This window comes from Artemia franciscana, chromosome 15, assembly GCF_032884065.1.
Source record: "Artemia franciscana chromosome 15, ASM3288406v1, whole genome shotgun sequence".
NCBI lineage: Eukaryota > Metazoa > Arthropoda > Branchiopoda > Anostraca > Artemiidae > Artemia > Artemia franciscana.
In genome coordinates, this window is record NC_088877.1 from 12,944,605 (window position 1) to 12,960,159 (window position 15,555).

The following is a 15,555-nucleotide window of genomic DNA, read 5'->3' on the forward strand; positions in this document are numbered from 1 at the left end:
TAATATGTCTATGGTGTTGGTTATAGCCGTTTCTTTTAAGCCTTTCAAATTCTGCAATTCCTAATACATGTTCTCACTTTCAGAAAAAGATGAGAGATTAGAACAAAATATTGGTTTCTGGAAAGTTATTTCATATCCTGGAGTTTTAATGGTTTGTCTTATAATAGCTGCCACGTCTGCTGCATGGGGTGCTATTGATCCAACACTAAGTATCCATTTACACGAGGTAAATAATTAATGGTTTGTCTCATAATAGCTGCTACGTCTGCTGCATGGGGTGCTATTGATCCAACACTAAGTATCCATTTACACGAGGTAAATAATTAATGGTTTGTCTCATAATAGCTGCTACGTCTGCTGCATGGGGTGCTATTGATCCAACACTAAGTATCCATTTACACGAGGTAAATTAAATATATTTTTGCTCAACAAGTCCTTTGCTATAAATTTTTGACAATATTCTCCTATCTGTCCGAAGAAGCAAATATATATTTGTTTTTTTTTGTCATTTCGTTTAATTCCAAATGAAAAAAAAAATCCTTTTTGCAGCCTGATTTCACGTTGCCCGACTAAAACATAATTGGGCAAATTGCCCGCATATCCAAGGTGGCAAATATTCGGTTTGCTGCTGTTTCTGGTCAGAGTAAAATAATTTCGCTTATACGGTCGTCAAAATCATTTTTAAAAAGAATAAAAGTTTGGTATTTCAGCATGATTGCTTAACTTGTAGAAAGTTTTCAGTTGTTGATATGCGAATATTTATAGAAGTGGTTTAGTTTGCATTTACCTTTATGGATATCACTTCGTACCTCCAACTTTTCCTTTGGACATGGATTAAAAAAGGGAATAACCCACTAGCAACAACACAAGTATAAATAAAAGTAAATGATTAACTTTCGTACTCAACTATATTAGAATGTCAATTTTTAGTGAATCCTTACTTTTTGACTTTGTAATAACAAGCGTGTGAGGGCCTGAAGCCTGTTTCTCTAATTTGCTCTTTTGTAGTATTTTTCTTATACATTTCCTTTTATTTCTTGTATGTTTTCTGGTTTTATTTATATCTTCTTTGTTTTCAGCTGCTCCCATCAATAGTATATACAACTACGAATTAACATTTACCAAAACTGAGTTAGATATTCGATGCTATAAAACAACAATATAAAGATTGCCAAGCAACACCAGGTAGTTTCGGTTCGTTGTTGTCTAATTCATTTGGTAATTTTGAATATATAATTCCGATCTAGATTTGATTGAGATTAAGTCCAATTCTCTTCGTTCGCTCCTTAATGTTGGCATTTACAAAGAATGTAGTCTATGAGGAAGCGTTGGAAACCTCGTGATACTACTACTACTAATAATGACTCACCGCAGCACAAAACTGCCTGAGGCCAACACAACTACGCACGCTCCTCCTCCAATCTAATTTATTCAAGGCCTCCCTCTTTACACCCTCCCAGGAAGTTCCTAACCTTTCTTGGCTGAGATGGCTAACCTCTTTCTGAGATGGCTAACCTAGCCATCTCAACCTTTCTTTCATTATAGTCCTAGAAAGCAGGATCGAACCACATTTTTTGTATAACCTACTGTTGTAAATACGATCATTCAGTCGGGTACCCAGAACAATCCGTAGGCAATTTCTTTGGAAAGCATCTAGTAAATTTTCATCCGCTTTTCGGAGCGCCCATGCTTCAGAGCCATATTTGATCACTGTCATCACTGTAGCTTCCAACTAAAACCAAACCTAAACCAAAAGTATATCTTAATCTGTTTTAAGGATACTCGAGCTGCCCAGGGTGGTTGGCTAATATAAAATAAAGCGCTTCATTTGACAATTTTGCCTTTAGGTATCTCTGTTGCCATGTAACTAGGATTGCCACGCATGAGCACTGCCAGGATATTTTCGGTGGCCTAAAAACGTAACTTTTAAGGAAACAATAGGCTTTAAAAATAATTATATGTATACATCAGGCCGCCTACTTTGTAAGTTGGGTGAAATTCCTTTCTTGAAAAGCAATTTTACCAGTAAATTACAAAAATTTGCGCTTATGTTTTTGTAATGTAACGTTTCTCCTCTTCGACCAGTATCTTAGGGTTACAATAAGAGAATCCATACAAGTATTTCAGTGGTGGTGGGCAAATTCAAAAAATAATGTATGACAATATTTGAAATGATTGGAAATCTTAGATTTTTTTGGGACTTAAAGCAACACTCCCTCCACCATCTATATATGCTTGTTCTAACATACATACTTTTAACTGGTTCAGGAAATGACTGCACAACAGCTCCTCTAGGAGATAGGTCACGAAATGCGGTTGAGTTTCACTGGATATGATCATGGTTCATAGTAGTTGTGATTTTGAACCAATATGACGAAAACCGTCTGCAATGGTGACGAAAGCTACCAATGGTTTGCTCTGATTCCCTTCAGCTGTAATCTCACCTGGCCTCCTCGGCATTTTCTCTTACCAGGGAGTGCTTTGTAATGATTAGGCTTAAGAAAAAAAGATGGTAAGGTATCGACAGTCCTGGCCGAACCAGGAAAAGTGACAGCTGTGGGTTATAGTTTTCGTTGTCTTACTTATTGTTGCATATTAGTCTTATGACTGCTTTCTCTGATGATGCCTATTGTTGATGCATGATGCTTATCGATGATTTCAGCACGAAGAAGTCAATATAATGTTTGGATTTTAGAGGGGTTTATTAGGAGTTCAGCGATAGGGATAGGTACGTTTCGTTATCAATATTAGTTGTCATTTTCTTGATGCTTATTTTTAATTCTGTAAGGGCAACTGTCATAGTGCTCTTTAAAGTCTTGCGTTTCTTGGGAAGAACTACCAAGCAACAAGATGTCGCGTTGTCTGGATGATTCAAATCTGTAGTAATGATATATGAGCTCTAATCAACCCAATAGTGGACATACATTGCACTTTTCATAACCGAGTGTACAACAAAGTTGAATGGCGGGGGATAGCACACATCCTCATCTTGCATCTAAATTGACGTCAAGCGAAGGCAAGCTGTCTCATTTAACTTGTAGATGAGTCGTCCAGAGATTCACCTTAACGTTAAGAACTGACCAGTACATTGTGTCTGTTCTGAACTCAGGTTAACTGTGATGGGTTGTTGATTTTCTTACCGAACTGAAGAGTTCATGAGAACTACGTTAAAGTCTTTTTTGGCAATACTGATTGGAAATGTTTTCTTAGTGACAACAGTGTTCAATTAAACATTAAATAAGTTGCATTCTGAAACCTCTGTTTCATTTACCTATTTTAAGTAAAAATGACTATTTTTGACCTAAAAAACCGGTTATCAAAATACACCCAGATAGAGAGAGGTTGCCCTGATGCCACTAAGGCGCACATAATTTTGTTGTTAGCTCTGATATTATTCGGCCAAGTTCGTCAGAAAGTGCTGATGAAGACATGAGTTTACGTTCAGAAAAGCTTAGGTATGTTGTAATAGATGGTCATCTTAGGCTAAACCAAAAACACTTGCTTTGACCAGACTAGTGCACAATATACTTCTGTCCTCGTATTTTCTAGTGAAATTGTGTCGGTTGGAGATCAAATTTTGTCCTTCATGCTTGCAATTTCTTTTGCGAACATTTTATAGCGGTTCGAGATCCCTTCGTTAGTTATTCAACACCTACATAATGATTCGGATGTGTGGTACCACCTCTCCTTTTGAAAAAGAATCTCAAATAGTCGTATCATTTGAGGCAAACGGGTAACTTTGATCTTAGAAGATTTTATTTATTTGATGTTTGTTTTTATTTTTCATTTTGAAATGTAAATTTGGTCCACCTTGTCTTAAGATAGCCATTTTTATAATTCATCTTTAATAATTATTTCTATGATTCATTTTATGATTATTTAAAGTCAAACAATTCATCTTTTTATACATTTTCTAATACTTTCATGTTTCCTAGACGGCGCGATGGCATTATCTCTTGATGGTACCTGATACTCTATATTCTATATTATTTTAGATATAGAATATATATTATATAGAATATACTCTATATTCTATTATTTTTAGCTGGGTTTAACTGAGAGTCAAGTTGGGCTCATATTTCTGCTGGAGTCTGGAGTTTATGCACTATTTAGTCCATTCTGGGGTTGGATATGTGACAAGTTCCATCGAACGTGGTCAATGATGTTTATTGGTCTTGTATCTACGGGAATTGGTTTACTTCTGCTTGGCCCTGCCCCTTTCATCTCAGGTATTGAAGAGTAAGTAAGGCTTTTAGTTCTATATTATTCTATGCTGCATATTATTATATTATCTTATTTAAATTATACTATCCTGAATTTAGCTCCAGATTCTGAAGATAATTGGAAGACATTTAAAGTGTCTTACAAAGTATCGTTTGTGTTTATATTATGGATCTTAAATTAGATTAATAGACAGAGTGAAATATAGTATATACAGAGAAATAGGGTAGTTATAGCTTCTTGTTTTAGTAATCATGTAAGCCGCAAAAAAATACGGTCCAATTCCGCTTTCTAGAACTATAATGAAAGAAATCTTATGATGGCTGAGCCGTCTTTTACAGAGGAAGAATGAAAGAAGGCCAAAACACACCGGCCAAAGATCCTTTGGGGGAATAGTAAAATGTAATATTGTATGCGCATATCATGATGAATAAATTTTTATCTTATTATAAAACTTGTGGTCTTTACCCATCTATCTGAGGCCAAACGAAAAGCAGGTCGTCCTACAATAGGGAGATATGAGGTACTAAGAATGGATTTAAAGAAAATTGGGACTTCAGGGGAGGATGTCAAAAGTGAAGCTTTGAGTAGATTCAGGGGGAGGAAGAGACTAGACAGCTGTGTTGGCCTCCGGAACCTTGGCTCTGTAATAATTTGTTAGCAGCACTGTTAGTGTTACTATCAATTACTTACTCATTAAATCTTTTAAGTAGTTGAAACAGGTTGAAAATATTCCAGTTTAGACAAAAACATACCCTGGACTTACTGGAACGGAGAAAAGATAATTCGTTTTCCTATTCTGTTAAAAGAACGGAATTTATAGCTAAAATAATAATTCTTCTCTTTAAAGGAATTAAAGTACTTGCTTATATTTCGTACAAAACTTAGATGAAAAATGATTTACTTTTTTGCCAATTTTGTTAAATGGGTTGTATTCTATATATAAAATGGTTATTTAGTCCAGAATAAGCTCCTTTAGCTCTAGAAAAAACAAATTAGTTTGGTTTAGGGTCTTAACAAAATTGGTGTTCCAGTAAGGCTAAAAAGTGACCTTTAATATTTAAAAAAAGAAGAAAAAGAAAAAACGCTTTATATCTGAAATTCTCTGAGGTGCTTTTTTTGCCACTAATTTTTTGTGTCGGCAAGGTTAAACTTCGTTTTTTTTAATTTTTGTTTCAGCTAATAAGCTTTTTGTGAAATTAGCTCTTTCCTTAATGTTTCCAGAAAAGGATTTCTGGGCAATAAATGTACACAGAACGCCAATTGGGGATTGGGGGCGGGGGCTAGAAAACGCACCGTATATCCAAAACACTCTGAAGGTGCCATAAATTTTTGGTGTGGTAGTTTAAACCTCAAATATTTTATTATTATTGTTGTAGCTAAAAAGCTTATTGAAAAATTAGCAATTTCCCTTATGTTTCTAAACAATATTCCCAGAAAAAGTTCCCAGAGCAACAGGTGCGCACATAACCCAAATGTGGATTGTGGGGAAGGGGGGGCTAACACATGGAAAAGTGCCAACTCGAGCAATAATTTTATGTTTTTCATAATAGGAGACAAGCATGTACATAGTATTTTTTATATTATTGTACATAGTATATTTTGGGGAAGGGGGGGGGGGAATAATATAAAAAAGATTTGGTAATCTAAAAAAGGTGCGCAGAAGTTCAGAAATAATTTGTATTTCATGGAGAGGGGGCTGGCACCGAGGCCTCCCCTAAGTGCGGGCCTTATAGGAGATCCATCTCCCCTTATATACTAGTATGGAGAATTTAGTTGAAGGAAACCACTCTTATTTGAAGAACAGCATTCAAGTTTAAACTTATGCTCATATTTTATTTTCATCTGTAATTTTTCATTAAAAAAAAGCCACTCTTAACATTTTAGAGATCTTCTAAGAATGTGCCCCCTTAAAAGTCTTACAGAGTCAAAATTGTGCCAAAAAATATTTGCATACCAACCCTACCAACTAATCTGCCATTAGTGGCCAAACACACATCAAATACCATATGCCATTTACCATGTATCAAAATGTTGGTGCATTATTCGTGGATTGTCGAGAAGGGGCGTGCTCCTTAATTTTTCCTTTTTAATATTTTTTGGTATATTCTTATTATTAATTCCTTATTTTTTCAGTTACTTTTGGCTAAAGCTTGTGGCACTTTCATGGATTGGGATGGCAGTAGCCTTAGCTTTCATACCCACATATCAATCGCTCATAAATAATGCTACGTAAGTTGGAATATTTATATCGTTTGCAGGGGTAAAATGTCTGAAATCAGATTTTGTTTATGCGAGTTACATTGAAAAGGAATAGTATTTTTTTTATTTATTGTGTTAGAAATGGTATTCTCTGGTCGGACTAGAAAAAATGCTGTTTTCTTTTGTCAACCTTTTTTCTTCTTTGTGCTAGATTTTGGATATTTCCAAAAGCTAATTGTATTTTTAAGATGTATGAAATTTTTTACGTTTAAGTTCTTAATTTCTTAAGGTTTAGTTTTGTTTTAAAGGTTTAAGATTTATCTAGAGAAATTATTCAGAAATTACTAGACTAGAAAAAATGCTGTTTCCTTTTGTCTTCATATTCTGCTTTTTTCCTTTGCTTTGGATATTTCCTCTGTAAAATTTTATTTTAACGAAATCCTATTTTAAGTTTTATATTAGTTTTAAATTTTATTTGTTTCCGTCATGAATTTTTTGGTGCGCCACATTTCTGCAGTCCTATACTATTATTGTTTAAACATAGTTGGACACTTCTAATTTGATTTGATTGTTGAATTAGAAACCTTCCTATTTTTTAAGGATTCTAGACCATTCTCTAAGGAAATTCCTTTGTAATATATAAATTCTAGCTCGGTAAATGGATAATCTGAATCTATTGAATCGAATAATATTAGTATCTTGTCATTTTGGTACAAGCTATAGATGTACGCTCTTCGCAAAAAAAGCGTTTGCCAGAGAGAACGTAAGCCCTAAAGGAAATCCAGGAAGGACTAAATTCACTTTTAAACCTAAAAACTACCCATAAAAACTGGAAAACCAAGAAAAGGGCCAGCTATAAATTAGGAAAGCAAATTTTGCTATGTCACTTTAAATCACTGTGGATTAACATTACTAGGGAGAAAAAAAAGAAAGTGATAGGTTCAACTATCTAGTTGAATTATTTTCTCCTAAACTGTTAAATTGTCACTTATGGACATTTTTTTGCCATATCGTCGATGGAGAGCGAAAACCTTGTATCTCCAAGGGTGTTTTCTCCAAATTGATCAGGAGAACAGAAAAACTTCCCGAAACTTAAAGTTCATAATTAAGATGCGAGGTTTTCATGAATTCACAGCTTTAGATCTGTAAATCTTGGACTAATGTATATGTCCTGTATGTAGCAACCCTGAAATGCATTAAAAGGTTGTTTCAGTGCTAATGATCTTGCTGCCCATTGCCTTAAAATTTCGAGCCTCCCCAGCTCAGAAAAAGAAAAGGAATGTCTTTATTTTCTAGCACAAATTATAGAACAAGTGTATTGTGTCTGAAGGGGGGGGGGATTTAAAGGGACAATATTATACGGTTGAACAAATGTTTTTTTCTTAATTAAATTCCATCGTAAATAAACACTGCAAAACAAACTTGACGAGTCTCAGCAAGACATGGTTGGAAGTGAGGAAAAGAGTCTTAGCCGTATCTTTTGGGATTTTTGGACCTAATCTGACAATGTGAGGAAGGGGTCACTAAGTTCTTGGGATCATGAAATCATGTCTAAACTGGTTGTTGAGTCTTAACCAACTTAGTTGGGAATAAGGGAATGTGCCCGGGTTTTGTCTGCGAGAAGCTCTTACTTGATCCAACATATGTAGGGGGAGTGACCCTAAATTCACGCTATCAGGATATTGTCCAGGAAGGACTGTCAGGTCACTAAGTTCAGCTTGGTGGGAAGTAAGTGCTAATATCCAAGTTGTCTCCTTTAGGGGCCAGGAAGTGGTCTGAACTATATAGGGGCTGGACAAAGTGGTTCCTAAATTCATTTTGTAATCTAAATAATAGAAGGGGCCGCCTGATATCTACTATACTTACTTCTTAGTTAGAAGTAACATTTGATTCCGTAGTTCTGCCTTTTTGACGTTGGATAACAACTCAACCTTTGCGGGAGGAGAAAGGGTGGTCTTAATTTCTTGCCATCAATATATCATTCAAAAGGGTTTTTCGAATCTGAACTAACGAGTTCAGTTGCGAGTAAGTTGATGCGAGTAAGTGCTTATGTTCTAACCGTTCCTTTTGGGAGTTCCGACCGTTTTCAACGTGTATGTGGGGTCAGTGAAATGGGGTCTTAAATTATTGTCGTCAAGACTTCTGCCAAATGGGACATTGGATCCCAATCAAACTTGATGGAAAGTAAGAAACAATGTCCTGGCCGTGCTCTTTGGTGTCTGAGCGCAATTAAATCCCTTCAGAGGGTAGATGATTCTTAAATTCCTGTCATTAGAACATTCACCAGAATGGTTGCTGAGATCTCTATCAAACTTGATGGAAAATAAGAAGAGTTTAATTGCTGGGGTTCGTGCTTAACCCGGCTTTATTGTAGGGGCCATTTTATGTCATCATGACTTTTACCAGACTGGGTTACTAGATAAATAAACTTGATGGGAATTAGCATCGCTACTTTTGGTTGGAGAGCTAATCCTGTCTTTGTGGGCAATAAGAGAGCGAGAGAAGTAGAGAATAAATTCTTCTAATTAGTATTTCTATAGGAATTGGTCGTCAGATTTCCCGTCTTTTCGGGGGTCTTAACATAATTCAGTCTCTACAGGAGAAGAATCCCTTGCGATCAAAAATTTTACCAGACAAGTTAATCAATATCAGCGAACTTGATGAAAGATAAATTGGTAATGTCCTAGTTTCAAATTTTTCAGAATATGGGATCGATTTGACCACTGGAGTGGAGGAAGGAGGGGTATTTGACACATTCTTTTGATGAGAGTAAAAGTGAGATGTCTGTATTTGATCCCCATTCTCAACTTTCAGGCTTGTTATAGCTTTCAGGCCTATATCTTTAGCAGCTTTTGCAAATACTATAAGCAATTGCTTCATTTGCCACTTCATATGTCCGAGGCGTCTTCATCATATGTTAGCTGATTTAATTTGTCATAACGACAGCCGCGTTCTTCTAATCCACTTTCTCAGGTCTACTTTCACTTTCTCAAATTCCATTTTCTCAGGCCTAGCCAGCTAATTATCAGAATCACTAATTCCTTCAATTCCAGCCAACTGGCACAAGGCTCTTGAATCTTTTGTACAAAACAGCATTGTAGTTGCTGAGAAAGGGTTTCTAGAAACTTTAGGAGGGTTTAGCGTAAAACCTTGAATGTCACTTTTTGCTTAGCTTCTATGTTTAAGCATAATCCACGGGCATGATCAGGTGCCACAAGGCCTTCCTTGTGCTTGACAGTGAAAAAGATGAACACAAATTTTGCACGCATTTCTTTTGCAACATCTTGCATTTCCTTCATGTATATCATCGAACACCCAGCATATTTATAATAACCAGATGATATCATGCTCTGGACCAGTAAGTTCACCCAGTTTAGATACTCTTGTCTAAAGCACCATTTAGAATTTGAAAGTTTATGAAAGCTTTATTCAGTATAGCAAAAAAAGTAGATTTATCAAACTAAATTCAGTAATAGCAAAAAAAACTATCATCTGGGACTATAGCCATTATTTGTGCTGTTTTAAATTGAAATGAAACTAAAAAACAAATCAAGATGGAGAGATGAGAATAAGAGATAAGGCTGATAGAAAGATTTCAGAACTTGATAATGCTTACTTTCATTGATTGAAGAGATAGCTAAAAAGGTATCATGCGCCATGATTCATGCTAATTGATTCAGAATTCAATGCTCTATCCAAATATAAGAATCCTTTACATTTCAAATTTCTTTCAATAAATCAAAAAATTCTCCTTCTTCTTTTGTTAGAAATTATGGGCTTTTCAGTTTAAACTATTTATCCATCTTCTTTTTTCTCCTTCTATTTGTGGTGTGCTAAAATATTACAAATTACTCCAATTTATATATCCTGCGGTAGCTGTGGTAGTTACTTAATTTTTGCCTATACCTTCAAGCATTGTATGGGCTTTGTGACAGTTAGAGCTGTGAATCTGGCAAAGGTGCAAACGAAACTCACTAGATAGTACTTTTTAATCTTTCGGTTTATTTTTTGGGTCTATCACACTTCGGAGGACTATATTGCCGGGTAAAATCGTAATCAGCGGTTTTGATATGACTAGAAAGTGCTTTTAGATTACATTAAATAGATGTGTCGTAACGATATGAAAATGAGTGTATTTTTGTTTATTGGCACCCAGACTAAGAGTAACAGCGAAATATGGAGCTACAACTGCTCTTTTTACTGTTACTGAAAGACAGCATAAGTTCGCTTGATCCGGACCATTACTTTTGTGTTTTGTTTCCTTAAAGTGTGTTTCACTGGTTCTGTTTTAGTTGATTCACTGGAAGATTTTCTTTTTTTTGTGTATAATGTGCTGGTTTTCATTATGTATTTTTTTTCTTTTTCCTCTTTTTATTTATTGCTTCGTTTGTTTACCTTTGTTTAAAAAAGGGAAACAAATATCATTCATTCATTTATAAAAACCATGGTCCTTATCTGCCTAATCGCCAATCTACATAGCTTGAATTGTTAGGCGATGGACTAGGGTAATTTTCTCATAAAAGTGCGATCTAATGTATAAGTTGATAAAGAATATGTTTTTAATTCCAAATGACTAGTTTTTTAGGTGATTTCAAGTATATCTCCATATTTTATTCGGAAAGAATGGCTCGTGACTTAAGGATCCTCTCCCCTTTCTTGTATATAGGTGTCTTCATCTATTTTCTGCATTTAAAAATTTGGGTGTGTATCGAACTTAACTAGCTACCTTCTTCTGAAAGTTCAATATTTTTTTTCGTCTTTTAATCTAATTATTGAGTTTTTTTTAGTCGTGCTGGTCCAGCAATTAGTTTCAACACCCATGGAATTGTGGCTGGCATTTGGTCTTCAATGTACTCGTTAGGGTGAGTTTTTTTTTTCAACTAAGAACTTGATAGCAATAAAAAGAGTGAAAGAGCTGATTGATTCAGAAGTCAAACCGATTGTGTCCTAGAAGCAAAAAAACGAAGACAGTTTAAATTGGAGATACATTACTCGCCCTGATGTCAATATACTCAATTGTTTTTACGTGGTTGCAAATGTATTTCAGCAAGAACAAATTCTATCAGAATTTTTCAATTTTTTTCAGGCAATAGGAAAATTCTATAGAAACCAATTGATTGGTTCAAATCAATGCTTGCTAAAAACCAGTATTAGTAAAAACTTGATCTTTTTATCTTGGTTTTTTTAATGTGAATTTTTGGCAAAGTACAAAGTTAAGAGTAGACCAACTGCTTAGGTTGGGCTAAAACCCTAAAGTTTTAAAAGATGTAAAAAAAGTGACTTAATTGATTTGGGCTTTGGATAACCCATTTGAAAGGGCTATTTCCTTGGTCTGTAAACACGCTCTTTTTTTACACATTTATAATTTGCTTGTTTTTTAAGGAGCTTGATAGGTTCGATTCTCCTTCAAAAACAATACCGTGTACATGCCTGATTATAATAAGGATGATTAGAAGTTAAAGTCTAATAAGGTCATAATTAATCATTAAAACAAAAAGAGGTATCAGTGGAAGAAAGGTTATATTAAAATTATAACGAAACAAAAATTTATTGTGGGGATAATATGAATTAAATTATTGAAAGACATAAAAAATAAAAGTCAAAGAAAAGATAAAAAGAGATTGCTTAAAATCAATAGTTTGAATAAAAGGTAGATTTAAGTTATTCTTTATCTAAGCTATATCCTATATTTTTCTATCTGTAAGTTGAAGGGAGGCGAAAACTGTAATTTTCATCGTTTATTTATTTTTGTCTGGTTTCGTTTCTTATCAAATTAAAAACTTAATTCTAAATCCCTTCGTTCTGCTTCTCTTTGAGAAGTCTACTTGTTGTAGGTTTTTCGAAGGAGGGGAAGAATGTTTGAGCATACGGATTAGCTCAGGCTTAAATACGTTCTAAACCACACTGGCTATAAGTTACATTGGACATAAACGAGAAAATACAAGAATCGATTATTTTTTCATTACATTTTTTTTTCTCGTTTCTTGTCAACTCTAAAAATAACTTAGGCTTCTTTACTAAAGCTAGCACAAAGATTCTTCCCTTGTTAACTTCGCAATTTAATCGTGGATTTCCTCAATTGGTACATCAAAGCTGATGAAATGTAAACAAAAAAAACTTTCTGTTATATAGATTACAGAAATATTGCTATCAAGCTAAAAAAATACAGCTAAAACATTGAACCAACTCGAATGAAAATGGAATTAACTAGAATCTAGTTTCAGCTACTGCTCTTTGTTAACAAATTCATTATGTTTGGAAAAGTCGTTATCATTGCTGGTTTGCCTTTATTGCTTTATATTGCTTTGTCAGTGTTTCTGTTTCTAGTGGTAGATGGCGTGACCCTTTTTTCTTGGTGGAGAAAAGGAACATGTAGTTCCTATGTATCCCTATGTAGTTCCTCTTAGCTTTATAATAATTTTTACAGATAAAAATAGATATAGTTTTTTTTTCCATTATCTATCTCTATTTTCCTGATAAATATTTAAATGACTTGTAATGTTCTTCAATCGATAAAAATGGGAAGGGTTTTATGCATTGGTGGTGCATAAGACGTCGCTGAAGCTTTTTCACTGGTCCAGAAGCAGTGCCGCCGCGGTGAAATCTTCTCATTCAGGTACTAAGGAGCTCCCAGCCCTCCTCAGATAAAAGTTTCGCAACAAGATCTTCATTGGGTGGCCATATCATACTTTGCCGCCTGTTCCAATTGTAGTCTGTCTGAGGAAGGCGGCCTTCTTTCATTTGGAGTATATCTTCTTCCTTATTACTTTACAGGCTTTTATAAAAATGAAGTATAGGTTTCATCGCTTTTTGTTAATATGAACTGCTTTTAAAATAGAAATACAATCCCAAACGGTCGGCCGTGTTTATAGGTACTTGAACATTAGTCAACATTGCATTAATAGTAAGTTGAACCAAATTATGGCATAAAATTTGTGTAGATTCTTTTTATGATTTCAAGTACGTAGATTGACGGGTCTTTGGATCCTTAGACGCTCTCCGAAGTTTTGAAACTTTTTGGTATTTTCTCAATAATTTCCCATAAAATTCACGTATTTTTGGCTTATTCAAATCCATTATGATCTCTTTATCATTATAATTATGTTGTAGCCTTTGGTACACCCATGTGTAGGTACACCAAAAAATGTGCGTAGATTGGGGGTCTTCGGATCCTTAAATGCTCCCCGGAGTCTTCAAATTTTTAGTATTTTCTCAATAATTTCCCATAAGATTCACGTATTTTCGGCTCTTTCAAATCCATTATAATCCATTTATCATTATAATTATGTTTGGTACACCCATGTCAATAGGGAGGTAAAAATTCTGCCCGAGGATTCCCTCCTTCTTCGTAGTAAGGTCTTGAGAAATAGATTTAAAACATTCAACAGTCTGAATATTTAGGCATGAATAACGTTTAAGGTACATTATCTCCTGAAGAATTATCTGGCTTCTCTAAACTCTGTCGTTTGCATCTAGTTTAAAATTTATGTTTTGTTTTTTTAGGGATGTTATTGGTCCTGGCTTAGGAGGTGTTCTCTTGGATTATTACGGGTACCCGATTTGTATGACAGTTTTTGCAGGAATGATGTTTTTTGTGGTAAGTTTTTATATAAAAGAATATTTTGAGTCTTCTAATGGGAATTTGAAATATCCTGGGAAAATTTTACAAATGAGGGTTTAGTAGCACATCAGTTGTGCTCCCTCTCTGGGAATGGCCTTAATTTAATGGTGCAGTTTTGAAATGAAGTAAAGAATATTCAGTGAAGCAGAAATAAAACGTAACTGCCTTGATTCTTCTTCTTCTTCTTGAAATTCTTCTTGACGGGTTAAGAATAAGTCTTGCTATCATCTGTATGGTGATTTTAGAAAAATATTAATAAAACCACTGTACAAGAAAGGTGATAAGAGTAAGTGCGGTAATTATCTTAGTCTCTCTAGGAGGCAAATTACTTAGTAATATGTTACTTTCTAGACTGAAAGATACTGTAGACAAAGTTCTAAGAGAAGAACGGTGCGGTTTTAGAAAAGGTAAATGTTGTGTCTACCAAATTTTCACTCTTAGGTTAATAATTGAGAAGTACCTGAGTTACCAAACACCTTTGGTCGTCAGTCTTATTTATTATGAGCAAGCGTTTGATTTTGTTGATAGAACAAGCTTTAGCAAAGGTCTTATCCTTGTATAGTATACCAGACAAATACATTAAAGTGATTAGTGCTATGCACGAGAATAACATTGCTGTGGCTAAGATAGGAAATGAGGTCAGCAGCTGGTTTCGTATTAAATTAGGAGTCAAGCAGGGCTGTGTTTTATCGCCCTTTATATTGATAATTTCGATAGATTTTGCCTTAAGAAGCACAGAAGAGGCAATAGGAGACCATGGAATCAAATGGAGAGGAAAAACTCCCGGACTTAGATTATGTTGATAATTTAAGTATCCTAGATGAAAGTGTGAGCAAAATGAATGAACTTTCAGAGGTTTTGCGAGTTCAGGGTGCTATAAAAGGTTTAAAATAAATGTTAAAAAGACTGAGTCACTAAGGCTAGAAATAAATAAAGATAAAAAGTTGACGTTGGGCAACGAAATGATTGATCAGGTGGATAGGTTCCCTTACTTTGGTAGTATTATTAGTAAAGACTGTGAGAGCACTGAAGATGTTAAAAGTAGAATAGCCAAGGCTCAGGGTGTTTTTTCACAGTTAAAAAAAAGTTTTGAAGAACAGGAAGATAAGTGGGCAAACCAAGATTAGAATATTGGAAGCTCTAGTGATGACAGCGGTCAAATATGGCTCTGAAGCATGGGTGCTTCGAAAAACAGATGCAGATTTACTAGATGTTTTCCAGAGAAATTGCCTACGGATTGTTCTGGGTACCCGTCAGACTGACCGTATTTTAAACAGTTGGCTTTATTAAAAGTGTGGTTCAGTCCCACTGTCTAAGGCTATAATGAGACAAAGGTTGCGATTGCCAGGGCATATTCTGCTCTTTTCTCGTAAAGATTGTCCTTTTTGGTGAACCGTCTAGGGCTAAACGGAAAGTAAGTCGTCAGCGGTTGGGGTGGGAGGATGTCTAAAAGAAGGATTTAAGGAAATGTTAACTTCCTGGGAGGGTGTAAAGAGGGAGGATTTAAATGG

The 15,555-nt window shown here is 35.0% G+C and overlaps 1 protein-coding gene across 4 annotated transcripts in view; it reads left to right on the plus strand.

Moving 5' to 3' along the window:
* Positions 1–15,555, plus strand: part of LOC136036068 (MFS-type transporter SLC18B1-like) — a 60,467-nt gene that overhangs the window by 39,626 nt on the left and 5,286 nt on the right. For all 4 annotated transcript variants that reach the window (XM_065718026.1, XM_065718024.1, XM_065718027.1 and 1 more), the window contains exons 5-9: positions 84–226; positions 4,046–4,239; positions 6,358–6,453; positions 11,211–11,285; positions 13,927–14,020. In XM_065718026.1, the coding sequence (XP_065574098.1) occupies positions 84–226; positions 4,046–4,239; positions 6,358–6,453; positions 11,211–11,285; positions 13,927–14,020 (602 nt within the window). The remainder of the gene's footprint in view (positions 1–83; positions 227–4,045; positions 4,240–6,357; positions 6,454–11,210; positions 11,286–13,926; positions 14,021–15,555) is intronic.